This window comes from Anolis carolinensis, chromosome 2, assembly GCF_035594765.1.
Source record: "Anolis carolinensis isolate JA03-04 chromosome 2, rAnoCar3.1.pri, whole genome shotgun sequence".
In the NCBI taxonomy this organism is placed as follows: Eukaryota; Metazoa; Chordata; class Lepidosauria; order Squamata; family Dactyloidae; genus Anolis; species Anolis carolinensis.
The window spans coordinates 48,314,829-48,340,906 of NC_085842.1; the positions used below are offsets into that span (position 1 = coordinate 48,314,829).

Below are 26,078 nucleotides of genomic sequence, written 5' to 3' on the forward strand. Positions count from 1 at the left end.
GTGCAGGGATACAGGTGAGACAATGGAATATGAGTGAGAACAGTACTGGAGACATTGGAATCTGCTCTATACTGAGTTGATCCATTGGTTCATCTCGCTTAGTGTTGATTGCTGTAGTGACTGGTAGTGACTTTCCAGAGTTTGGGAAGGAAGGCTTGCCGTGTTTTGCATAAGAGTGGCAGAGTTGAATCTGGGACAACTGTTATGAAGCCTAAGTATATTAACACAATGTTTATTTGTTCATTACATTTGTATCTCAGCTTTCCTCTAGTGGACTCAAGTTACAGCAGTCAGGACAAGGAAATACATGTGCTTGTATATCTAGATTTTATTTTCTGATGTTGCTCTGACTTCCTTATTATCTTACCACTTAGCAGAAAACCTTGTAGTGTGTGTAAATATTGTGTGTGTGTGTGTGTGTGTGTTTTGTTTGCTCCCAAGCTGGCATAGTGTGGTAGAGTACTGTTAACATATGCTTCGGGGGGGGGGGGGGGAATGCTTATTTCAGTGAGCTCCAGCTTACAAAGTACAACTGTTCTTTATCATTGGACACTAGAAATAACAATCCCTGAAATCCTGTCTATTCTTTGAAACAAAAGGTTCAGTTACTGTTATGGTTGAGCCTTCTGGCTCTGATACTAGGAGACGAGGTCGTAAGACTCCTCGAGAGTCAGACTCTTTTGAGGAGCGCGAAAGGAAACGGCTCCGGGACTTATTTGCAGAACCAACAGACGAAGACTCCTTTGAGAGTTTTACCGAGGGAATGGAGGAAGAGATGGTTAGCTCAGAGGAGGATGATATGGAATGGACTCGTGTGAGGGAGGGTTTGAGTGTCACCGGCAATGATAGCATGGGAGGCGACTGGCGGGTTGCAGGATCGGACCCGTGGACGGGCTGGAGGGATGGAACGGGATCCACAGCTGGGGATGCTGTGGGGCTTAGTCAAAGGTGTTTTAGTTCTGATGAGGATGATGATGAGGAGGCACCTGGAATTAGGATAGCAGCTGACAGCGATGAGGAGTTATGAACTGGCATAAAATGGGGTCTAGAATCAATGGCTAATTGCGTTGGGCAAGGTAATCTGGACGAACGCTTGGGCTCTTGTTGGGGAACTTCCTGAAGACGGGTGTGATTCGTTTGCTGGATACGTAAGTTACCAAGGACACTGGGTATAGACGGCGGGAGGAACTGTGTGGGCTTTTTCTGTGCAACTTGTGTTTAATCTTGATAGCTTGGACCTCCGTCGTCTTTTTGACGGACATTAATTGCCTACTCTGGATTGACGCTGGACTGACTGACTGACTACGACCTCGGACTATCCCTTCTGTGGCTATCGGTGGAACTTGTGAACTTAAGACGTCTGTACCTGGCTTTCGACCTTGGACCGGATTGGGACCCTGCTGACCGTTGCTACCCTGATGTGCCTGGACCTGGATTTCGCTCGTTGCACGGAGGAGTAACAACCTGAGTTACTCAATTGTAGCTTTTGAGTAGCAGAGAGGAATCTGCTGCCAGTTATTTGTGTTATATTGAATCTCTCTTTATCAACTTTTGTTTGTTTAAATTGCCAGGCTGAAGTAAGCATTTTTGATTTAACCCGGATTAAACTCCTGTTTAATCCGGTTTATCTTTTGAACCGTTTTTTATACGAGCGGAGTCTTTTCTGTATCTTTTCACATTGAAGGCAAGTGTTTGCCTAGTCCTTTGTTTCTTACGGGCATTTTTTAGTTCTGTAACTTTAATAAACTGTGTTGAACTTCATTTGGTGGCGTTCTGTCTGTGACAGTTACGTAAGAACAGAGTTTCCTTCCAATTTTCCTTAATAACAATATATGATCAACATAATTACATTTTTCACCCCAATAAGAGTTTACATCTAGCATAAGTCTAAACTTGTTTAATAGATATACAGGGTGTTTGAAAAAGAACTCCCTAGTTTTAATGTATTTATATTTAAAACTAGGGAGTTCTTTTTCAAACACCCTGTATTTAATGATCTGGAATTATAGAGTTTGGAAAGTTTCGAGCCTAAGTGTAGTATAAAGCAAATATCATGATGCCACAGCTGTTCTAAAAACTTGTATGTATATATTCTGTGGATTGACTTTTATATTTTCTATTATCAATGTGAACAGTCTAGCTCTTTAGGTGACATAAATCTTAGGACTTCATCACCCGAGAGCATCTATCCATTTTTAAATTCAATTGCTGTCTCCTGCAGAATTCTGGGGTTTGTAGTTTAGGGAGAGGCCTTTAAACTGCTCAGCCAGAGATGTCCTGGGCCTCACTAAACTACAAACCCCAGAATTCTGCAGGAGGCAGCAACTGGATTTAAAGTGGATAGGTGCTCTAGTGTGATGAAGTACTTGTTACTGCTTTAATACAAGTATTGATCCTCAGTATTTTTGGCTTTTGAAAATACATGTTTAATATTTAACCCTTTGAAATTTTAAAATTCTACTAGCGTGTAACATTTAAATAACAATTTAATAACTGTCAACATATTAATTTTAAGTAGAAATGGTTAAAGTGGTCCCCCGAGGCTGCATTTGACCTCCCAAGGCTATTTCTACAGGTGCCTTTAGATTACCTGTTTTTCTGCCCTTCCCTTCCAAAAAGAGTGTGTCACTTCTCTTGGAGACCTCCAGAAGTGTTGTGACATTTTTTACATACATTGCACCCCCTCCACATTGTTAACATTTTTAAAAACCCAAGATGTTCAAAATTGGAAGCGGATTTTTGGCCATCTGGTGGGGGCAGGGTCATTTTTGGCAGCCCATGTGGTCCCTGAAGGGTTGCAAGGGCAGGAAATTAGCCCCAGGCCCTCTACAGTTTCCCTCACCAGTTTAATATTAGCCACAAGAATAAGAATAGTTATTGAAGCATTTAAAAATAATTGTAGGCTTTGTGTGAGTTGGGCGTCCCCAAGCATAGAAGCTAGATACCAGTACTTAATTTCTTAAAAACACCTAGGGGGTTCCTGGAGAGGGGAATTCACAAAAGAAACAACTTTTGGTTTTGTGACAATTTATTGCAGTGTGTAAGTTTGAATGGAGCATAAATTCAGTTTGTTACTGTTTGTAAAGTTCACTGAGTACTTTAATAATACCAGATCTGTGTCCCATATTTAGTTCCCTTAACCCAGGCATGGGCAAACTTTGGCTCTCCTGGTGTTTTGGAATTCAACTCCTACCGGCTGTTAGGAATTGAGGGAGTTGAAATCCAAAACACCTGGAGGGCCAAAGTTTACCCATGTCTGCCTTAACCTGTCCTTAGAAAGATATGTTTCTCCACTCGCTACATAGTTTTTAAAACCATTTTAAAAACACTGTGCGCTCTTTTAGTTAATACAGGTATAGTTAACAATGCCTCTGAGAAAGAAGCCTCTCTTTACAAAGCTTTTTTTATGGTTGCCTACTTAGCATATTTCCATCCATGTCATCTTTGTATACATTGACAGGTTGGTGGTCAAGTGGAGAAACAGACTTGCATTATCATGTTGCAACAGGGTGTCTGTAGTAAACAATGCAAAGAATGCAATTCTGCTCTAGCCAGTACTGTTACAGTAGAGTCTCACTTATCCAAGCCTTGCTTATCCAAGTCTCTGGATTATCCAAGCCATTTTGGTAGTCAATGTTTTCAATATATCGTGATATTTTGGTGCTAAATTCGTAAATATAGTAATTACAACATAACATTACTGTGTATTGAACTGCTTTTTATGTCACATTTGTTGTAAAACATGATGTTTTGGTGCTTAATTTGTAAAATCATAACCTAATTTGATGTTTAATAGGCTTTTCCTTAATCCCTCCTTATTATCCAAGATATTTGCTTATCCAAGCTTCTGCCGGCCCATTTAGCTTGGATAAGTGAGACTCTACTGTATAACTTGTTGGGTCTGCCTACAATAGACAAGTTAAACAGTAGTCCTTTACTCAACATGTATGAACAGCAGAACAACACGTTTTTCTGTAAGTTTGAACACCAAAATTGAAATCATAAGGAAAATAGAGATTATGGAAAGAAAAAAAAAGTTATCTCTGGGTGTACTTAGGAGGGAGCTTTCAGGTAACCCCTAGAAGATTCCAGCATAGTTTTGTCTACTTCTACAAGATTTACCAGGTCTTTGTTGATTGTAGCATATTTGTATTTTTATTAAAGTAAAGGTAAAGTTTTCCCCTGGCATTAAGTCCAGTCGTTTCTGACTCTGGGGCTTGGTGCTCATCTCCATTTCTAAGCCGAAGAGCCGGCGTTGTCTGTAGACACCTCCAAGGTCATGTGGCCGGCATGACTGCATGGAGCGCCGTTACCTTCCCGCCAGAGTGGTACCTATTGATTTACTCACATTGGCATGTTTTCGAACTGCTAGGTTGGCAGGAGCTGGAGCTAATAGTGGCCGCTCATGCCGCTCCCGGAGTTTGAACCTGGGACCTTTCGGTCTCCAGCTAAGTGCTTTAACGCACTTCGCCACCGGGGCTCCTTTTTTATTTTTATTAGTTTGCCTCAATTTGTTTGAAAAATGAAGGAAGACAACTGTTCCATTTTTTTTAACCTGAGGCCAGTTGCTGACAATATTATAAAGGGTTACTTGGTTTAAAGCAGAAGTGGGAAACTTGTGGCTTTCAGGTGTTGATCTGCAACTCTTATCTGATTACAGTGTTCCCTCACTGCTTCGCGCTTCGCTTTTTGCGGACTTGCTGTTTCCCGGTTTTCTAATAAATACTAAAATAATATTATAAATCATAAAAAAATTATGGTTTACAGTTGCAGTGGTCTCTGTCGGGTTCAGGTGGCGGGATGGAGAAGGAGCCCAAATGGCAGCAGGAGGAGAAGGAGGCAGTGTTATGTTCCCCTGGGTCTTTCTTCCCTTCTTCCCTCCCTTCCTCTCTCCCTCCCTCTTTCTACTTCCTTCCTAAGAAGAAGCCTAGCATTCCTACTTCGCGGATTTTCACTTATCACGGGTGGTCTTGGACATAACCCCTGTGATAAGTGAGGGAACACTGTACCTTGAATAGGCTGGAAGACAATGTGGGTTGGCACAACCTGAAGGGCCATGGATTTCCTCACCTGGTTTAAAAGTATGATTTCTTGATAAAAAGCAAATGTGTTTTGTCCATGGTAGATAACTGGATTCTGTAAATCTTCCTCAGTTGAGGTAGCATAATAGTGCTGTAGTTACGTTTAAGAAGAACTTCTTGACTTTCAGCAGTGGAACTCACTACCTTGGAGTGTGATGGAAGCTCCTTTGGAGGCTTATAAGCAGCTTTGTTTGTGCTTTTTTCCCCCTTTGCATTTGTTAACCCAGTTAAGAGGCTGACTCATTCACTTTCATTTGTCTGTACTTGTTTAACCCATGCATGAATCTATCCGTTGTATAACTACCTTTAGTCTGCTCTGTGGTTTGTGCTTCTCCATCAACCATTGTGATTCTTGCACTTCTCGTTATTAGAGTTTACAGTGTGTGCCTACCAGTGGCAGGTGAATATTATTCCCAGTATTACAGAGTAAATAATGTGAAAATAGTGTGTTCTGCCCTTTTTTATTATCAAAATGCCAGTGATGATGAATTTAGTGCTTTTCTAAATATCTGTTTCTTATTGGCAACAATTAGCAGGAAAAAAAGCTATTCTATGTGTAGAACACCCAGGAGCAAAATATGTGGGCATGTGCAAGCCGCACCATGGGCTTTAGTTAGATTGGGAAGTCTGAATATGCTTCCATATCCCCATTATATTCTTTTCCCATTCCCTGAGTCGAGAGACCATATAATTGGGAGAGAAAAGGGAGATTTCAAAGAGTTGCATGAAGCACTTGTGCATCTCTCATAGCTATGTGCAATAAGTAAAGGGTGGAGGAATAGAGCAGTTTTGAGCTAGTGAGATTCTAGTTTGTTTACTGTATAGCCAGATTTGTTTGTTTTTGTCTGTAAACTGAATTAAAGCTTTCATCAACTGAAGGAAACCTATTCTAAATGACTATATATAAAACACTTGCAATTTAAAAGTATTCAAAAAATGAATAGCAGAAATTGTGGTATCCATAGCAGATGGTATCCCCATAGTCTTACTATCCATCAGTGGGAAATTTTCTTTGCAGAGGTTTGTTTGCTCTTGTAACAATTGGCACCTGGATGTCTGTGCTCTGACCTCTAGCTCTCTGGTCTAAGATCTGTGTTCCAGAAATAGGTGTCCCTTGGCTTTTTCAGTAACACGCTTTGTAAGAGCTACTTTTTAATACTACAATTTACCACTCACATAACATAGAAAGCAGTTTTCTTAGGTAAGGATCAATGCTATGCATTTTGTGGGATTTGAATGCGTCTTAATTCGGAATTGCTTAACGAACACAATGCAATGTACTTAGACTTGCCTTAGTTTAGATCAGTACTATTGCTGACTTGGACTATTTTATCCTGATCATGAGAAATCTAGCTGGTACTGATGAAATATATGATGTTTTTAAAATGGTTTTCATAGTTGCATTTGATTTCATTTAATGCTGTGTATGCCATCAGATGTACATATTTACTTGGGAGAGCTGCATTTAGTGTCTAGTCTTTCAGGTTTCAATTTCTAATCAAATACGTAATGTCTTCCTTAAGCTGATAAACTCTTAATAATGTCATTAATCATTATTTTGTCTGCAAGCTAGCTTTTAAACAAAAGTCACCTCTTCTTGGATAGGTTCCTCCCTCCTCACAATAGTGCCAGCACTTCAGATGTTAGACACAGAGAACTCTGGGATTCAGTCACAGTAGAAACAATACAGTATTGTTTGAGAAAAGAGCAGTTTACCAAGTACATTAATAGTATCACTTGAGGCATAACTGATTATGAAAGTTACAACATCATAGGATTGAATGTTTGAAGGGAACATGTAATCAGCTCTGTCATCAAGGGGAGACAGTATTTTTTTTACAAGGAGTTGATACTGGTGGCATATAGATTATTAGAGAGTAAGAATGAAGTTTTTTTAAGTTTGAAGAGGCCAGCTCATTTGTAATAAAATGAATGCCAAATTCACACTGTCTGGGGCTGTCTTCAGTATCTGCAAGAAAGAAGAGCATCTCCCTATTCTAAAGAAATTGTTTTAAAATGCCAGTAAAATTCCTTATGGAAATCAAGCTTTTTATAGTCTCTGAAATGATAGAAATACATTAAAAACAACGTACTTTGCAGCTTGTAATGGGAATAGCATAGTTCATTAAGCTATTATTATGGTGTCCTTTTTTCTTTTGTTTTTATAGATTTTCTTTTCTGTATCTGCACAGTTGCTCCTGAGTAACTTCTCACCATGTTTAGCTATGAACATATGATGCAGCATGTATCTAGCTCTCATGGTGCCATAACACATAAGCCATTCTTCAGGGGTAGAATTTCCTATTTAGGCATTAGTGCTTAGTTAGGGGAATAAATTACTCAATGCCATACTTTTGAAATGCCACACAAATTACAGGAAATGAGATTCCACCTGAACATTAGGAATAATTTCCTCATCATGTGAGCTGTTCAGCATTGGATCTCTCTGCCTTGGACTGTGGTGGGAGTTCCTTCTTTAGAGGCTTTTAAACAGAGGTCGGATGGCCATTTGTCAGGGTACTTTGATTGTGGTTTTCCTGCATTGCAGGGGGTTGGACTAGATGGCCTATGTGGTCTCTTCCAGCACTATGATTCTATGAAGCTACACCTGACTGAGTTACTGAGGTTCTGGGTTTCAGTTCCTTGGTCTTTGGTGTACAGATCAGCTTACCTGTCTGAACGCATCTCCTCCTATGAACCAGGACGGATGTTAAGATCTTCTGGGGGACTGCTCTTGGTTCCACTCCCTTCGCAGGTGCGGTTGGTGCGGACGAGAGACAGGGCCTTCTCATGGTGGCCCCTCGATTGTGGAACTTCTTTCCTAGTGTTCTGAGATCAGCCTCCTCCCTCCTGGGATTCAGAAGACAAGCAAAATCCTGGCTTTGGAACCAGGTGTTCGGAGACTAGCTATAATGGAATAGACAGCTGGAATTAATATGACTGTAACTGAAATGACTCATGGACCCTGATTACAGACTATTTGGTTGTTTTCATTGCTGTTTTAAATCCTGTTTTAATTGTATGTATATGTTTTATGTTTAATGATTTAATGTTTATTTATAATCTGTTATGTTTCGATGTGGCATCTAATTGTGTCAAGCTATAAGCCGCTCTGAATCCTTCTTGGTGAGATAAGGTGGGATAGAAATACAGTAAATAAATAAATAAATAAATAATGCAAGAGCCCTGCTTGAACCCAGTGCTTATCTGTCCAGCACTTAGTTCTGCTATGGTCCTCCAGATACACTAAGATGGCAACAGGCAAGGCATGAAGACAATAATCCTCTCATGTTATTGTTTCCAGGCATGGACTGCTAAGAGGGATGTTGTCCACAATCCTGCAAATGCTTAACAGATAGCTTTGAGTAGTCTTGTCCATGATTTATGTCCTATTTTAAAATTAAGTTGATGATTATCACCATGCCCTTTAGAAACAAATTCCATGATTTCAATATGTACTGTTTGAATAAGAATTAGATAGGAAACAAAACAAAACCAGAAATCCTTTGTGGCAGGGGAATGTTTTCCTTGCATGAGCATGGTTACCACATATCTTTGTGTATTTTTAAAACTATTTTTATTAACACACTTTTTGAAAAGACCTCTAGAACAACAGCAAGAGAATACCTATGTATGTTACTTAGCAGATTACACACACAGGGAGGGATAACATACATTTCTCTCCCTTGTTGAGATATATATTTTTAACTTCCATTATATCATATTTCTGTTGTACACTATTATATTCCTCTCCTATTTATTGAAAGCTAAGGCTGCAATATATCTGCATTTTATTTTTTTTAAGTAAAGAAATAAATGTTCCCCAGACTTCTAAAAATTACCTATGAGCTGTCCTTGATTAGCATTGTCAGTGTATCTGTTTCCCCTAACTCCAAATTGGTATAGTCTGAAACAAAAATAACAGCTAAAACATTCATTTTATAACAGAAATTCCACCTAAAAGTTACAATTTCAGTTTTAACCATCTCTGCAGACCTTCCTTAATTTCATTCTAAGTAATTGTATAATTGTTTTGAAATAATTTTGAATTCTTACTTGTCATATTTACACCCAAATATTTGACCCTTAGCCTCTTCTTAAAGCCACCTTTCTCCTCCACATTTTTCTGTTCCATTTTAATAATATTTTAGTTAAAATAAGTCTTATCTTCGTTAATGTTAAAGCCAGTCAACTCTCCATAATTTGTCAATCTTTTATTCCAAAACTGGACACAACCCAAAGGATTTCCCAAAAATAACACCAAATCATCAGCAAACATATTTAGTTTATAGTTCTGGGCTTTTATATTCGTTTGATTGACCTTTCCTCCCTTGTTCCCTATCCAGATCATCCAACACTTAGAAAAATAACAGTAGCGAACCTTATCTTTTTCATCTCTGTATAGTTTGGATAGCTTTCTGTTTCTCAAAACATATGCAGTGAGATTTATCATATATCAGTTTAATCCAGCCAAGAAAATAGTCCCCGTAGTCCATTTTTCCATCACTACAGATGGATAATGTCTACATTATCAATAACCTCTACATCCAAAAAACGTTAAGACAATTTGTTTCTCATTTTGCTTATCAAAATATCCGATACACATCTAATGTTCTCTCAAAGAACCTTATTTAGTAAAAATTCTGCTTGATCATCATGAATTACGTGTTTCAGTACTTTTTAACAGTCTTTCAGTTAATATTGTGGAAAACATAGCATACACGCATTTTGTCTGTGAAATACTTCCTTTTGTCTGTCCAGTATTTTACCATTCAACCCCATCAGTTTCATGTGCAGGTGCTAATCTTAAGAAGAAAGCGACACATTTTTTTACTATTAATCTATTGTGAGAATTGCAATAGACCATTTGTTACAAAAGGAAAGGTAAATGGAAAGGAATTATTTTTCTGTCTGAAGGTTTAATGTAAAGTTAAACATCCCCCAAGCAGCTTAGAAATAGAGGCCATGCCCACATGCTCCCCTGCTGGTTTTCCCTCCACTTAGTTGCCTAAAGAATGAGTAAATAACAGAAAGATTTGGAGAAACTTCATGTGACTTGAGACTTTGGGTGTTGTATATGATTGCTTAGAATATTGTCATGCATTATGCAGGATTCATCCAAATTTCAGAATAATTCTGGCGAGCAAATGTGCTAGACAAAAGAATTTGTGCTAATTTTTCTTTCATGAAAGTATAACCCTCAGTTGCTGAATAAGCTACTGTGCTGTATTCTCTTTGAGAGTCTTGTTGCAGCATTGTTTTGATGAAACCATGGTAACTAAGAAGAACTAAAATGTCAGTTGGCAGAATTAAGTTATAGGTGAAAGTTTCCAGTAAAGAAAACAGTTTTGCAATCAAACTGATAAAACTGCTAAGCTCAATTGGAACTCATGCAGGTAACGACAGTGGTTAAGAGTTTGACTTCTTATGATAATTTATCTTTTTAAAATTGTCATCTAATCAAAATCATAGCACTAATGGTTTAAAGAGATTTGCTTCTTTTGAAAATATCTTGCTTGCCTTGGATAAGCGCATTTGAAAACTCTTGGTGGCATTTGTATTTGTTTTGCTAGCTCACTCCTTCTGCAAAATATTAAGAAGTTGATAGGATCTAGGTCAGGGGTCCCCAAACTAAGGGCCGGATGCGGCCCATCGAAGCCATTTATCCAGCCCCCACAGCACAAGGGCAGAAGGGGGTGGGCTAAATGGCCCAAGGGGTCTCTTCTTCTATTACAACCCTTATTATTATTATTATCATTATCATTATTATTATTAAAATTGAGGCTGGGAGGCCATCTGTCAGGGTTGCTTTGCTTGTGCTTTGAGTGCACAAAGGCAGAAGGGGGTTGGACTCAATGGCCCAAGGGGTCTCTTCCAACCCTCTTTATTATTATTATTATTATTATTATTATTATTATTATTATCATCATCATCATCATCATCAAGGCTGTATTTGTTCCCGTTTTGTTTGTTTTTTTTTACTTCAAAATGAGGCATGTGCAGAGTGCATAGGAATTTGTTCATAGTTTTTTTTAAAAAAAAAACTCTAGTCCGGCCCTCCAACGGTCTAAGGGACCATGGACTGGCCCCCTGTTTAAAAAGTTTGAGGACCCCTGATCTAGGTGTTGTGACTGCATTAGTAATCCTATCTATTTTAATTCATATTTAAATGGAAAAAAATCCAAGTTTTCAAGATTTAGTGCATATTGTTAGTGCCTGTTTCTTACCTTTCTGTGGTGTCATTAGTGTATGGAGAGCCAAATTGGTGTAGTGGTTTTGAGTATTGGATATGACCGTGGAGACCAGGTTTTGATTCCCTCCTTAGTCATGGAAACCCACTAGGTTTTTTTTTTTTTGTGTGTCAGGAGCAACCGAAGTTGCTTCTGGAGTGAGAGAATTGGCCATCTGCAAGGATGTTGCCCAGGGGACGCCCGGATGTTTTTGATGTTTTTACCATCCTTGTGGGAGGCTTCTCTCATGTCCCCGCATGGAGCTGGAGCTGATAGAGGGAGCTCATCCGCACTCTCCCCAAGTGGGATTCGAACCTGGCAACTTTCAGGTCAGCAACCCAACCTTCAAGTCACTTAGTCCACTACGCCATCTGGGGGCTCCACTAGGTGACCATGGGCAAGTCATACTCCATTGGCCTCAGGATAAGGCATCAGAATCCCCCTCTGAACAAATCTTGCTAAGAAAACCCTATGATGATTTGCCATGATTTGGAAACAACTTGAAGGGACATAACAACAACATGGTGCTTTTCATGAGTGGTTTGCAGTTTTTAATTTGACAATAACCTGCCCTCAGACTTACAATTTAAAAACATACAAGGAAAAGAGCATGGCAGTTGAGAGGGGATTAGATTTCAGCATATATTGGTGGCTCTTCTCATCCTCTGTGGCCACAGCAGTGGCAATTGAGAGGGAGGGAAGTCTTCATCAGTTATTGTGTTGAGGCATGTGTTTGCCTATTCTTCTGTGGAACAGAAACATGAGAGTGCTGTTGTATGAGTGAGCTTCCTGTGATGTTACAACAACATCACAAATTCTGTATAGGTGTAATTTTTATCAGATTTTAGAATACCCATAAGAATGAATATTTATGTCTCATTCATTGTTTTTCTTTATTCTAAGAAATTATTTAGGAGCTCTTTTATATAAAATATGAAACCTGTTTAAAAGTATAATAAACAATTGCTAAACCTCAGTATGCACCTCAGTTCAGACTTCTGAATAGAAAAATAAAAAGATCTTTACTTACTATGTGTAGCATTGAGTTCAAGTACATCCCCTTTTATTGATGTTTTTGGAACTGAAAAGAGAAATGGCATCAGACATAATCATGTTTTAGTCAAAAGGATTAATATAAGCTTACTGTATATCCACAAAAATATTAAAGGTTTACATAGTTTAGGATCCATTTCACAGTGTATATAGGGAGTGAGATCTTGACATAATGGAACAATGGATGGTGAATATTGTCCTTTCGCTTTGGGGTATTTTAGCTACAAGATTCAGACTTGCTGCCCATGAGTTAAATAGAATGTCACAGGTAATGTCGACTCTCCATATCCGCAAATTCAACCAACCATAAGGGGTGGGGGAGGCAGAATCACCGGCGCCACCATGGAGAACTTCCCACTAACAGTTTGCCTTGCTCTGAGCCCTCCCCAATCTTCCCTTCCACTGGGGTGAGGATGGGTGAGTCGGTCAGACCCAGTTGTTCAGGGGATTTTATCCTGAGGCAGCCCTGGGCCCAGCAGCAAAATGCCTTGCCTTCTGGTCTGTGCTTTCCAACCCCCTCTTGGCTGGCAACAGGACTGCCAAGCATCCCATTGGGCTGCAGGGCTTCTTCTCAGCATGTTCCCAGAAGAGGAACATGTTCCTCCACTACAAATTTGGGGCAGGAAGCCAAAGGGAGCTGGGAAAGAGGCCTCTCCTCGTCCTCCAAGCTTTTCGCCATGGACAGACTGGCAGATAGAGGGGATATTGCCCTTCTGTCCTTCCCAGCTGCTCATCTGCACCCTCCTTTTCATGATATATCCTTCCATCTATTCCAGTGCTTGACTTGTACCTTTATTGCTCTCCTTGTCACTGGTGCTCAATCAGATCAGAGGCAAGTGAGCCCTGAACCTTACAAAGCTCAGACGGGCTGAAGGTGTCCCTTTGACCATAAAGGCCCTTGCCCCAGTTCATTCAAATAGTCACCCTATTTCTCCCTTATCCCGCTTTTTGCACCTGCTTCAGCAGCTATTAGGTTACTTCTGTCCGTCTGTCTTCAGGAATAAAAGAAGTCAGATCCCACTGGGATGGAGCACACAAGGTCCTCTGGAAGCTTAGAACTACAACTCGCATGTTCTCCCACCCATGGTTATGCTGGCTGAAGAGAGATGGGGTGAAGCAGCAATCTGATTCTAACCAGTTTGTACTGTCAACATGAAATCTATTATCAGGAGTGTCTGACCTCCAGAGAAAGTCTGGTCAGTGCAAAACTCACCATCTTCCATGCATGCCAGCAAGTTGAGCCCCTCCACAGCTGCACAGCATTTCCCATCACCCCCTTTCCATTGTTCCTCTCAGTGCCCTTAGCTCTGCTTTTGCAGTGGTCTTTCTGTCTATGGGTATAGGAGTGCTGAGCAGGAGGAAAACTGACTTTGTGTAAGCTGATCTGTTTTTTCATACATCAACAATAACTGACCACCATGAAGATCTGAAAACCTGTTTCACCATACATAGCCATTTAAAAATTGGCTTTCCACCCCTCCTTTTATACTGCTAGAGACTGAAATGACTGCCTCTTTGAAAACTGCCACTCCTGCAAATCTGAATTAGACACAGCAAATGTTGCAAGGAGAACTTTTGCTCTCTCTTGCTGCCCATATCAAGGAGAGGTGTTAAGAGCTATTTGTGTGTACACTAACATGTTTGGAATAAATACCTAATACAAGGATGTGATGCTTATGGAGCAAAAGCTATGTTGAGAGATAAATGGAGACCCTCTGGAACTGTGTTGAGCCCCATGGCTGTGACTTGGTAATTACTACTTTAGAAGCTATGCTTGCTTAAACAAGAACAAAGAGCTTTGTATCCTTGGACACTGGCAGTCCTGGGGTTTTTAAAACCTGTGTATACTTTTCAGTCTTGATTGGATACAGCAGTAGATAGGAATGTGTGATGCTTTATACTTTCTTTGATAAGAAGGATACTTTGTGATGGCACAATCATTGGATTGGGCATTATTACTGGAGGATCGTGTGATACTTGAAAGTTGACAGAAATTTAATTTGGACTTCTTTGGGCACAGGGGAGTAGCTTTTCTGTCACTTGAAAACAGTGAGAAGAAGTGACGAGGAAACAAAAAGAAGCAAAATGGTGCAGGAGTTGCCATAGCTCGATCTCCAGCCGCTGAACCTACAATTATTATTTTTTTTTGAAAAAAAGTATATATTTGTCAAACTAATTCAGATTAATTTTCAGTGCTGTAAAACATCAATCCCACCTTCTACCTTTTCTTTCACTGACAGGCTAGCTGTGTTCTTTGACATGCCAATCATCTTTAATTCCAGTCCACTAGATCTATTCTGCCACCACTTTGGCAGCAATGGGAAATGGTTCCCTAGTCCTTCTTGGAGTATAATGACTTGTCTCAATTGCAAAGAAATGGGTGGCGGGCCAGAGGTTTGTTAGATATCAGAAAGTGCTGTTTGCCACTTTTTCCAGGACTGGGATTTCTGTACCCCTCCTCAGCTATTTTATTTGATCCTAGTTTTCATCAACCAGACCCTGGTTTGTTAATGATTTAGGTTTGGCTCTGAGGCATAACAAAATACACAATATGAAAGTTTGGATCTCTGTTTTGTCTTGCTTGCCTGCAGGTAAATTTAAAGCTGACTATGCTATGCTTGCTTTATTGCTTTAATATAAATATGGCAAGCATGTGGTTTTTCATACACTGTTAAGTACGCTCTGTGTTTCTTTTTTTAGGATTCAGTGGTCGCAGTTCAAAGGCTATTTCATTTTCAAATTGGAGAAAGTGATGGATGACTTCAGAACGTCTGCTCCTGAGCCAAGAGGCCCTCCTAACCCCAATGTGGAGTATATTCCCTTTGAGGAGATGAAAGAACGTATTCTGAAAATAGTCACTGGCTTTAATGGGTATGCAATCTTACATCAAGTCCTACTTGTTGTTTGGAATGCATGATTTATTATTATTAACTTCATATTGTAGTAATTTTCTGCCATATGTGCAACAAAGTGAACCACAACTATTAATAAATGTTTAGTGGCAAAATTCAAAATATTGTAGAAAACTTTCTGAATTATCCTTGTAACACAAATCACTTGTTTACCTCCTCTTTGCTCAGTTTGGTAAGAGTTGATGAGTTGTCACCCTTCTGAGATTGATCTTTTTAATTTGAATGACAGCTTTTTAATTGCTTACTGGATGATTAAATTCCAAGTTACTATGATGTAAGAGCAGAAGAGTTGAGCTACTCATTTTGCTGAAAGTTGTATTTTAAGTTTTAAGGCAATGCAGTTAAAAATATGAATATGTCTGAAACAAAGTCATTCTTAGTTTTAATCATATTCATAGTTCAGACATAATGCAGCCAGCCCTCCACATCTGTGGGTTTAACTTTGTGATTTTGATTATTTATTGATTTGATTAATATATTCTCTGTAGAAATCTTTGGGTCCTCCAGTGCAACTCTATGAACAGTTTCTGCTGGAAGGTCCTAGAAGACCCAGAGATTAATAGAGAACTGTCCATTTTCTCTGGGGTTCTGTGCCCCTAGTCCCAGTGAAAGTAGCTATGTGTTAAAAATCAGGAGTCAGCCTGGATTGTATATATCTTCACCTTAGTGTGGTTAAGCACAGAGAGGCATGATCATGATTTCCTGCGTTCCTCTTCAACTTTAAACTAACTTCAAATCTTGATTTATGATGCTGGTTAAATAAGGACCCAAATTATCAGCCAAACCATGGTGTATCAAATATGCTCTTTAGTAGGCATAAACATTTCTGACACTAGCTCACAATTGTTAATAGAGTTAACATGGAGCCAGAGTTCAATTTGTACCAGCTCATCTGCAAACAAATTAAGTTCTTCTTTGCTCAGTTGTTTGTGGCATTTGAACCAGAGTTCAGCCAGGCTTCTCATTCACCTTTCACTTCTAGAAACAATAATTTACTACTGGTTTTGTTTTGTTTTTTGTTTTTTTGCTATGCTGAGACTTTAATTATAGAAACATAGATCATGGCAGAATTAAATTAAAGGTGAAAACATAACTTTTCAGCTTCTTGGCTGAGCAAACTTAGAAACCCAAACTTCTTGGTGTAGTGGTTTAAATGAAATCTTGAATTTTTAACAATTCTTAATTTGATTGCATTCAGCAATACACCAGCCTTTTGCATTGTTCAGAAATGATCATCTTGACACAAAATATCAGAACAGTGCATAAAAAGCATAAATGTGTTTTCAAAAACGTTATTTGATGATGAAAATTTTAAGGCTTAACTAGCTGAGGTGTAAAATTCACGAAAAGCCAACCTTTAAAATTCAGAGCATTTGACTCACTGACTATACACTGATGATACATTTTCATAAGCATAGTGGCTTGCAATATTTTTTTCTTCTGCCAACACAAAAAAAAGGGCTTTTGAGAATTATGAAGCTACCACTTTCTCTGCAGGCATAGAACCCCAATTTAGTCTCAAGAATACTGTTACTTTTACTTAATAAATTCTCCCATTTCACATTTTGATCAGTTATATGACAGATGCAGTATATAATCGCAATGTAAAATAGTTCTGTCTGTAGTGTTTAAAAGCTACATTGGGACATCAAAATTATATATATTAAGATTGTCCCCATTGGTACAAACATTTTAGCTATGGCACCAAGATTATAGAATAGGTTTTAGAGTTCATACTAGACCTTTCTTCCAAACAAATTGTTTACCATGATTCCAATCAGCAAATTTTGTGGCTCTCCAAATGTTATACTTCAGATCCCAGCAGCCACAGCATAGTCATTGGTGTTGATTAAACTCTTTAACTGCTCTGTTCACTGTTCACTGAAAATTGACTTCATCTATAGTTTTCTTTTTAAAAAGAACATGTTTATTCTTATTTGAAAATAACACTTCAGTTCAAGGTTATTTTGATTGATTGATTGATAGGTGTTGACATGAAAATATTTTTATCGGACCATACCACTTTTAAATCCATGTTCTGTTAGATTTGGAAGACAGGTGTTCCTGAAAGCCTATTTAATAGTGCAGGTGTTCAGTAGTTTGCTTCTCTGACCAACTATATGATAAGTATTTTCTTTTGAATCTTTCTGAATTTCCTCCAACATCTTGGGGCATTTTGGATTTGAACTAATTTTGGTGCTATAGTATTCTGTGATACTATAGCACCATCTACTGTTTATTGAGGCTGTTACGTTTTGAGAGGTACTAAACAGATGTGTCCAGGGACTTTGTAGTTACAGTACTCCTGCAAACTCACGAAACATTGTATGAGACAATTGGATGCAAAATCTCATTCAAAAACAGAATTTAATGTCTTTGCATTTCCCCCCCAGTATTCCCTTTACTATTCAGCGACTCTGTGAGCTGCTGACTGATCCAAGGAGGAACTACACAGGAACAGACAAATTTCTTAGAGGAGTTGAAAAGGTAATGTCTGTTACCTGGTTAAATGTTTTGCTTTACTTAAATTCTGTGAGTCATTTGTTAACTTAGGATGGCCCCATTAATGTCCTAGGTTTTTCTTAGTCAAGAAATACTCAGAGGTGGTTTTGCTAGTTCCTATCTCTGAAATATAACCAACGGTTCCTGTTGTTCATTGGTGACTCTCCATCCAAGTCCTAACCAGAGCTGACTGTTAAACTTCCATAAATTAGCAGTATCTAAAGTGTTTAGGATATCTAGTCCTCAAATAACAATGTTACATACCTTGATACTTAAAATGTCAAATATTTGTTACTTGATATAAATTGCTGTTACACCTTGTAACACATAACATCTTTTAAAAAGCAAAACAGGTAAATTGTGGTTTCATGTTATTACTGAGAAATTTTTCATTCTCTTGATGAAAGGAGTTGCTTCTACTTCTTCCTGCAACTATTTCTCTGTTTATTCTTTTTCTAAAGTATCTGACTATAGTTTATTCAGTGATGTATTGACAAAATCTGCAATTTAAATAATTTCAAAATGAATAGAGAAATGTTCTGAAATAAATAAGCATTTTAGAGCCATTGTAAAATAGTCACATATTTAAACAGTCCCCATGTGGTGCAGAAGAAGTTAATACATGGCCTGACATTATCATATTTGATAGCAGTGGCTTTTCAGCAATAGTTTGTGAAAATGTAATAGGGGAGAAAATCCAAATTTGCATGTGATAGATTTGTAGGTGGGATGCTATTACTTCCACACTACTGTGCATGTACATTGGGTCTTTGTATTCTTTCTCATGGGACAACACAAAATAGTCAAGTGTTGTGTATTGAACAGAGAAAATATTGCAATTTCAGATTCACTTTATGTAGTACATAGAGATTATGTTGTTTAAAGTGAGGGCCCTTCTCTTTTCTCTAGCTGTCTCATCAGGGAATCTTATGGGTCTTGGAGACTATGTAACATGCACTGATAACCTATAGTACTAGACTGCGTCAGAAGATGATTTTGTTAATTGATTTCAAATAACTAATCACCATTTGGCTGCAGGAACTTGAAAGTTTCTGTATTCTGTGGTTTAGATACTTTCCCAGTATAACTGAAGAATTTTTATAAGCACTTTGTTACCAAAAGATGCTGGTTAGGACCCTATCCACGGCCAAGAATATGGTTTGGGGAAATTGATGCTTGTGTTGCAGAAGATACATTTTAATCTAGATATTTTTTTGTTCTCTTTTCATGTGTCCTATAGAATGTCATGGTTGTCAGTTGCGTATATCCATCTTCAGAGTGAGTACAATCTTTGCTTTTCTTAATTTTCCAAACAAAGCTCAGGGGAATTTTCTTCCCTGTTAGAGACTATGCAACCCTCTATAATGTTAATAGGGTACTGTTTTCAAAGTTGATAAACTATCATATTCTCACTAGAACTGCTTGCTGTGTAAGAAAATGGCCTCACTGACATATAATATGGGATCTACTATAATAGTAATTAGATATTGATTTATAACTAACATGGCTGCATGCTCTGATTAGTTTAAAGTTTATATTTTAGGTGGTCACTTTTGACAGGATGCTGCCTCAAATCAGTTTTGGCACAGTTTGATGGAAAGATTAAAATCAGACCCAAACCAAATGAGCAAACAAACTGCAATTTGGGATACTAAGTAATAAAATCCAGCTTGCTGGTAACTTGCAGGAGGCTTCTAGCTGGATCTTAGCAGAATAATGTTTCCATTTGGCAGAATTTGAATAGACAGGGACAGTACGATAACTTTCCAGCACACTTTGCTGCTAAAACAGAGTTAACATCAGATGGCATGGAAATCAGAAATAGGTGGAGTTATGTGTGTACCTTTTGACCTACCTATTACACCCAAGTCTCACCTTAGTATTTTCTTCTTGTATTCTGTTGAAACCTAACCTACATGTGGTTGGCCAATGAGAACTTGACTGGGTAGCTATGAAACACCCTGTTGCCTTTCACAGTAAGGGAGTGACCATGGAAATGGAAGAGTGCTTTGTTTTTCAACAAACTTTACAGGAGTGGTGTTGCTCTTTATTTAGTTCATAAGACTAATTGACAATTGCAGAGTTGGGTTAAAATGCTGACTTGAAACCGGAAGAACCTGATATGAACCAGGGTGTTTCAGTTTCATCGAACTTAGAAGTAGTCCTTTTACATTACATAGTTACAGTGCTATGATTCCACTTTAGTTGCCATAGCAACATCTTGTGGAATCTTGGCATTTCTAATGTGGAGAGCTGCATTTTGAAGTCCCAGAGAGCTCTTGTGCCTTAATGAACTATAGAGTCCAGGATTTCATAGTGTGTTGCTATGACACTTAAATTGAAATGTATACATGTGTAATATAAAAGGTCCTCTAGCATGACATTTGATAATCATGTCTTGGAATTACTTGGCAAACAGGTTGGAGAAGCAAATGTAGAATAAATATAAAACAGTGCATGCTTTTCAAGGTTATACATGATAGCAAAGGAAAATGGGAACAGTATTTGCAGAGTCAAGAAGAATGGAATGTTCTTGAAAAGATCAGGAGACACTAAAAAGGAAATAGCTTGAATTGCAAATGAAAAAAAAAGTAAATATGGCAGTGTTTAAAGCTGTGATTCTCTATTGGATAGTATCACATTGCATAATTTCGTGCACATAGCAGCTGGTTTCATTTTATACATGCATTGTTATGACAGTTTTGCCCTGCGATAGATGAGGAGAGATTAATTTCTTGATGATCTGTACAGTTTCTTATTGTATGCAATTTCCCCGAACAAGTGGTGCAGCATAATTAAAATTAGTAAAAGGTTTTCCCCTGACGTTAAGTCCAGTTGTGACCGACTCTGGGGGTTGGTGCTCATCTCCATTTCTAAGTCGAAGAGCCGGCGTTGTCCGTAGACATCTCCAAGGTCATGTGGTCGGCATGACTGCATGGAGCGCCGTTACTTTCCCGCCGGAGCGGTACTTATTGATCTACTCACATTGCCATGTTTTTGAACTGCTAGGTTGGCAGGAGCTGGGGCTAACAGTGGGCGCTCATTCCGCTCCCGGGATTTGAAGCTGGGATTTTTCGGTCTGCAAGTTCAGCAGCTCAGCGCTTTAACACACTTTGCCACTGGGGCTCCATAATTAAAATAAGTCACTGATTTTTAAAGTCTTTGACTAAATACACATATAATACTTACATTCTTATATTTGTGAGAACAACTTGTGAGTAAAGCCCTCATAAACATGTTTGTGAATGAAAGGTAGCAGGATGCAATTTTCATTTAATGTATTTCATTGATTCTAAGACACTATTGATTGTAAGATGCACATCAATTTCAGTACCACCAACAGAAAAAAAAGCTTTGTTTAAGTATATAAAAAGCACCAGTGATTCTAAGACACCACATTTTTAGAGATGATTATATGGGGGGAAAGTGCATCTTAAGATTGAAGAAATGCAGAATTCCCCCCTTCTCCATGCAGCCCATTGCTGCCCTGAAAATTTGCTCCAGAGGACTGGGATACCTGGTACAGGAATTAGGTTCTCCCTGTTTTGTCTGCTGAATCCTCTGCTGGACAGATAACCTTTCTGGCAATGGAAAGAAACATTCTGCTTGTGAAAGGCAGACCTTTATCGAGCCCATATCTAGTTATTAACAAAATTAGAAGTTGTGCTCTTGAAGGATTGATTAGTCAATGAACTCTCCAGATTAGAGAGTTTGTTGAGTATAGCACTGCAGGGGTGTGGGCTCCATTACCCTACATATAAAATTGTCCACTTATATTTGTTTGTGTGTATTTCATTAAAGCCCTGTACATAACAACAAAGAACAAACTGTGTGGCTACTTAAAACTCTATTTTGTTGAGGTACAAAGTTTGCAGCAATATGGAAGAAGCTGGTTAGTCAGTATAGTGTGTCATTTTGAACATGAGCATTGTGCCATAAGGCACTACTTACATATTTGAATGGAGAAGACCCTGCCCTTGTTTCCCATTTGCAGGACCTAATTGATCCCATAACACTGAAAAGTTGTGAGAAGCAGAAACAAGACATGATAGCTGGTTTAAAAATAGTATATTGTGTTGCACAATAAGAGTACAGTTTTGTTTCTTGGTTGTATATTTTCCTGTTTAAACATGTGGTGGGTTTTGTTTGTCAGGGCAGAGAGTAGGTAATGGCCTTTCAAAAATTACTAGTATCCTAGAGAAATTATACTTGTGTTTTCCTGCATGGCAGGAGGTTGGACTGGGTGGCCTTTGTGATCTTTTTCAACTCTATGATTCTATTATTCTACTTAATAGGATTCTTAGCTGGACATTTTTAGCTAAAAGTAAAAAAGAATACTACAGAAATCTTACAGTAATTTTATTTCTTGTAGGAAAAATAATTCCAACAGTTTAAACAGAATGAATGGTGTAATGTTTCCTGGAAACTCACCAGGTTATTCTGAGAGGTAAGAGAAGAGTGTGCTTAAACACAGTATGACTGCTGTGGAAAATGTAAGATGATGGCTATAACATTTGTGTTCCTAAATCTTTTTAACATTTGATATTTAAACACAATTTCAAATATTTTGGATAAGCTCATTTTTGTCATGAAAAGATAACCTCTGTGGAGGGTTAGGCATGTATTATTTTTGGCATCCATAAAGAAATGAAGTTTTCCTGGGTTTCCAGGTACATAAAGACTAAAATTCTTTTAGGGGTATGCACATAGCGAAACTTATCCTATGCATATGGATGCTCTTTTTCAGGCATTTAAAAGGGTTCCTCCCTCTGGAGTAACCCCCCCCCTTTCTTTTTCTTCTGAAATGTTACTGAAGTCCTCTGCACAGGTGTACTGGCAGAATCAGAAAAACATCTGGCTATATTGCTGTTGCCAGCTGCACAAGGATGACATCATTGCTGAAATCCATCACAGTCCTCCAGAGGTCTTAGTGCTGCTTTAATCATTTCATGTCTGCCTGTGCGGAAGCAAGTCGAAACATGGATTGACTGTGCATGATGGCTTCTCTGGCATTTCAGTAGGTTGGGGGTGGGGGCATATGTCTCAGAATAGTGTAAGTCTCCAGGTGGATAATTGGTCATCTTTCGGGGTGCTTTGTACCTTTCCTGCATGGCAGGGGGTTGGACTGGATGGCCTGTGTAGTCTCTTCCAACTCTAAGATTAATGTATGTACTCTTGTATAAGTTGACATCATGTATAAGTTGAAGACAGGTTTCTGGACCAAATTATGAATTTAGATATGACCTGTGAATAAATCGAGGATCATATCTTGGAGAAGGAAAAGTGCAAGCACTGCCTTGGGGAACCAGCTGTCCCTGGTCACCACCGCTGTTTCTCCACCTAGGTATTTACAAAGGCCAAAAGCGGTGCCACAGAAGAGAGATTAGAGGGATTTGGTGCTTTTAAAGATTCTTCTGAGACAGACCAAGCTCTTGTACTCAAAAAAAGGGAATGGTTCATTTCAAAAGAAAAATACAGTAATCACATTGACCCAGGGTTTTGGAATTGATTTTTTAAACTAAAATGTCTAGAGTTACATATGAGTATACAGGGTACATTAAAGAGATTTTGGATTGTAGCTAAAGTAGTATTATTTTTATTTTTGTTAGATTAAAAAAATATAAAACAATCTCTTTCTTTTGAAGAATAACTTGTTGAACAATAATTCTTACTAGGTTTAGTCTGACATCCTAAATTCTTCTGTTATATTACAGTCTCATTTAATACATTGGAAGTTGCTTTTGACTAGTATACTTAGGACATTACTGTCAGATTCTCTTTACTTTAGTAAGTGATCTTACTCAGTTCCATCAAGTATGGTAATATTTAATAATTTTCATTTCAATATCCCATCAAATAAAAGATCTAGTGAAAATATGATACTCAAAATTGGATTAATCAAATGTAATATTTTCTTGTCTTTTGCAGATCCAATATTAATGGCCCTGGAACTCCTCGGCCCATAAATCGACCAAAAGTTTCTTTATCACCTCCTATGACAACCAATGGTTTACCAGACAGCCCAGAAAATAAAGAGTCAGGACTCTCTCAGGCAGAGGACAAAATTAGCAGGTTTGTATGAGACCTGAGTATAACAATAGGTTTGTTTATTTCACAACTGCTTTTTTATTTTTCGGTAATGTACAGTTCACTTGTAGCCAGAGAGAGCTACTTTAACAAGCTTGTGCTCTCAACTGGAAAACAATGCATACTCTGATAGATGCACAGATTTTTTGCTAGCATTGGTCATCTTTCTATTTTAGAAGAATGACCTGTTCCAGAAACAAATATTGGTGATGAACACTGGGTTGTTGTGTATAAATAGTCTGCCTCAATGTGATCTGATTGTCCGAAAATACAAAGGAAATGTGTAGTGCTAACTGAAGAACTAATAACCTTGGCTACTGAGAATCCAGTTTAATGTAAATAGTGACAGAGCTGTCCTGTTACTGGTGGAGCCTGATTCATCTATCAGTGAATAAAGCCAAAATTCAAATCAGTTCTACATCATATTTTCCTTTCCACTTGCTACATGATGTGTTGCTTTCAAATTTAATAAACACAAAATTTGTGAGTCTATTACTCACAAAGGTCAGCACTGTAAATGACAGTGTTCTGGTGATCTCTTCATGTGAATATGAACTTTCATACAAATGCCATTTTTATCTTCCAGTGAATCGCCAGCATCTGAGCCTGAAAGAGTCCAAAGCAGTCCGGTAAAAAATAAACACTCTGAAGAAGATCCAACAGAAAATGAAGGACACGAGGTGAAAAGACTCAAATTTGACAAAGAGGAGGAAGCTGAAGAAACGTCCGACCAGAGTAGTTCCAGTGAAACTTGTACAGCAATGGTGGAAGAGACTGACGCAACCTCTTCATCTCAGGACAAAGAAAAAGAAAATATTTGTGAGAGGCAGCATTGTAAAGAGGAAGAGGAGGAAGGTATATGGCTGATTCACTGTCAGTTGTTTGAGTTACTGGTTTTCTTTTCTGATTGTGTGCTGAGAATACGGGTTAGCTATAAATATAATTATCCATCTAAATCTCCATGGCCACTAAAATCAGCTGTCCCCCTACTTTCTATTTCTCTTGCTTTCAGTCTTTCGGCTAGTGAGGATATAGGCTCTCACTAAGGCTGCTGTACTTGAAGATACCACTTCTGTGTTGATTCCTTTATTTAATGACATAAGTCACACAGTAATGTATATTCCATTAAACTAATCGGAAGGAACTATAGGAAAATAACTTAAATGCTGGTGGTGTTAATAAATATTTGTATGCATAGTAATAATATATAATATGATTCAGTCTAATGGTCTTATGCTTGCCTAAAGATTGCCTACTGAAGGCAGCAAAAGTCAAAAGTCGAGGAATAACTAATTTCATATAATTTACTCCATATGAAGGCGTATTCAGTTGTTTCACACAGACTGCACATTAAATTGATTGCTGAATCTAATTATCTAAGTTGGACCCACAACCAAAGCTAGCTCAAATTCAAGCCAGGATTTGAGGGTTGGTTTTTGTTTGGTAGACTGACATTGTGAATACATGTCTCTATATAGCAGCATAAGCTTGAATTAGACTGTGCAGCCTTTCATGCCTTTCCTTCAGTCTATTGAGGGGAAATAGATTGTACTTGGAAGAGTCTCCTTGTCTGTACTGATCCTTGAATTTAATGGCATCAGGTCTGGTCTTATTGTTAAGTAGAAAGAGGAGATCTAATCCAGATTAGGGCTTCTTAAACTTTTTCAACTTGTGACCTCTTTTGCCCAATACATTTTTATGTGATCCCGGAGCATATAAGTATATAAAATAGGTATATGAATCAAAACCTTTTTGAATATCAGATGGTTAAATCCGTGGACACAGAGGACCAATTATACATCAGCAATAAAGATTAGGGCATGCCTAACTTCCAAGTACATAAAAATCAAAACCCTTAAGTAAAATACAGTGGCCCTCAGTATCTGCTGGGGTTTGGTTCCAAGACCCACAGTGGATACCAAAACCCATGGATGCTCAAATATCAATATATAAGGGTGTAGTAAAATATCCCTCATACAAAATGACAAAGCCAAAGTCTGAGAAATACAGTTATTCAATTTGTGGATGGTTCCATCCATAGATACAGAGGATATATCCTATTGCAGGCCAAACTCTAAAAAGATTAAAATTCAAAATAAATAAATAAACAAATCAGATTTCCTTCAAGGAAGGGGGTGCAGTTTAAGGAGCTCTAATCCAGATGATTAATTTTAGGGTGCTGTTAAAACAAGGTGTGTGCACTTCATAATCCT

General features: G+C 38.3%; 1 protein-coding gene across 2 annotated transcripts in view; it reads left to right on the forward strand.

Annotated features, from left to right (window-relative positions):
• Window positions 1-26,078, forward strand: part of ppp4r2 (protein phosphatase 4 regulatory subunit 2) — a 35,568-nt gene that overhangs the window by 6,796 nt on the left and 2,694 nt on the right. For both annotated transcript variants that reach the window (XM_003217789.4, XM_062969713.1), the window contains exons 3-8: window positions 15,065-15,235; window positions 17,670-17,763; window positions 19,019-19,056; window positions 22,151-22,225; window positions 23,707-23,850; window positions 24,452-24,720. In XM_003217789.4, the coding sequence (XP_003217837.2) occupies window positions 15,065-15,235; window positions 17,670-17,763; window positions 19,019-19,056; window positions 22,151-22,225; window positions 23,707-23,850; window positions 24,452-24,720 (791 nt within the window). The remainder of the gene's footprint in view (window positions 1-15,064; window positions 15,236-17,669; window positions 17,764-19,018; window positions 19,057-22,150; window positions 22,226-23,706; window positions 23,851-24,451; window positions 24,721-26,078) is intronic.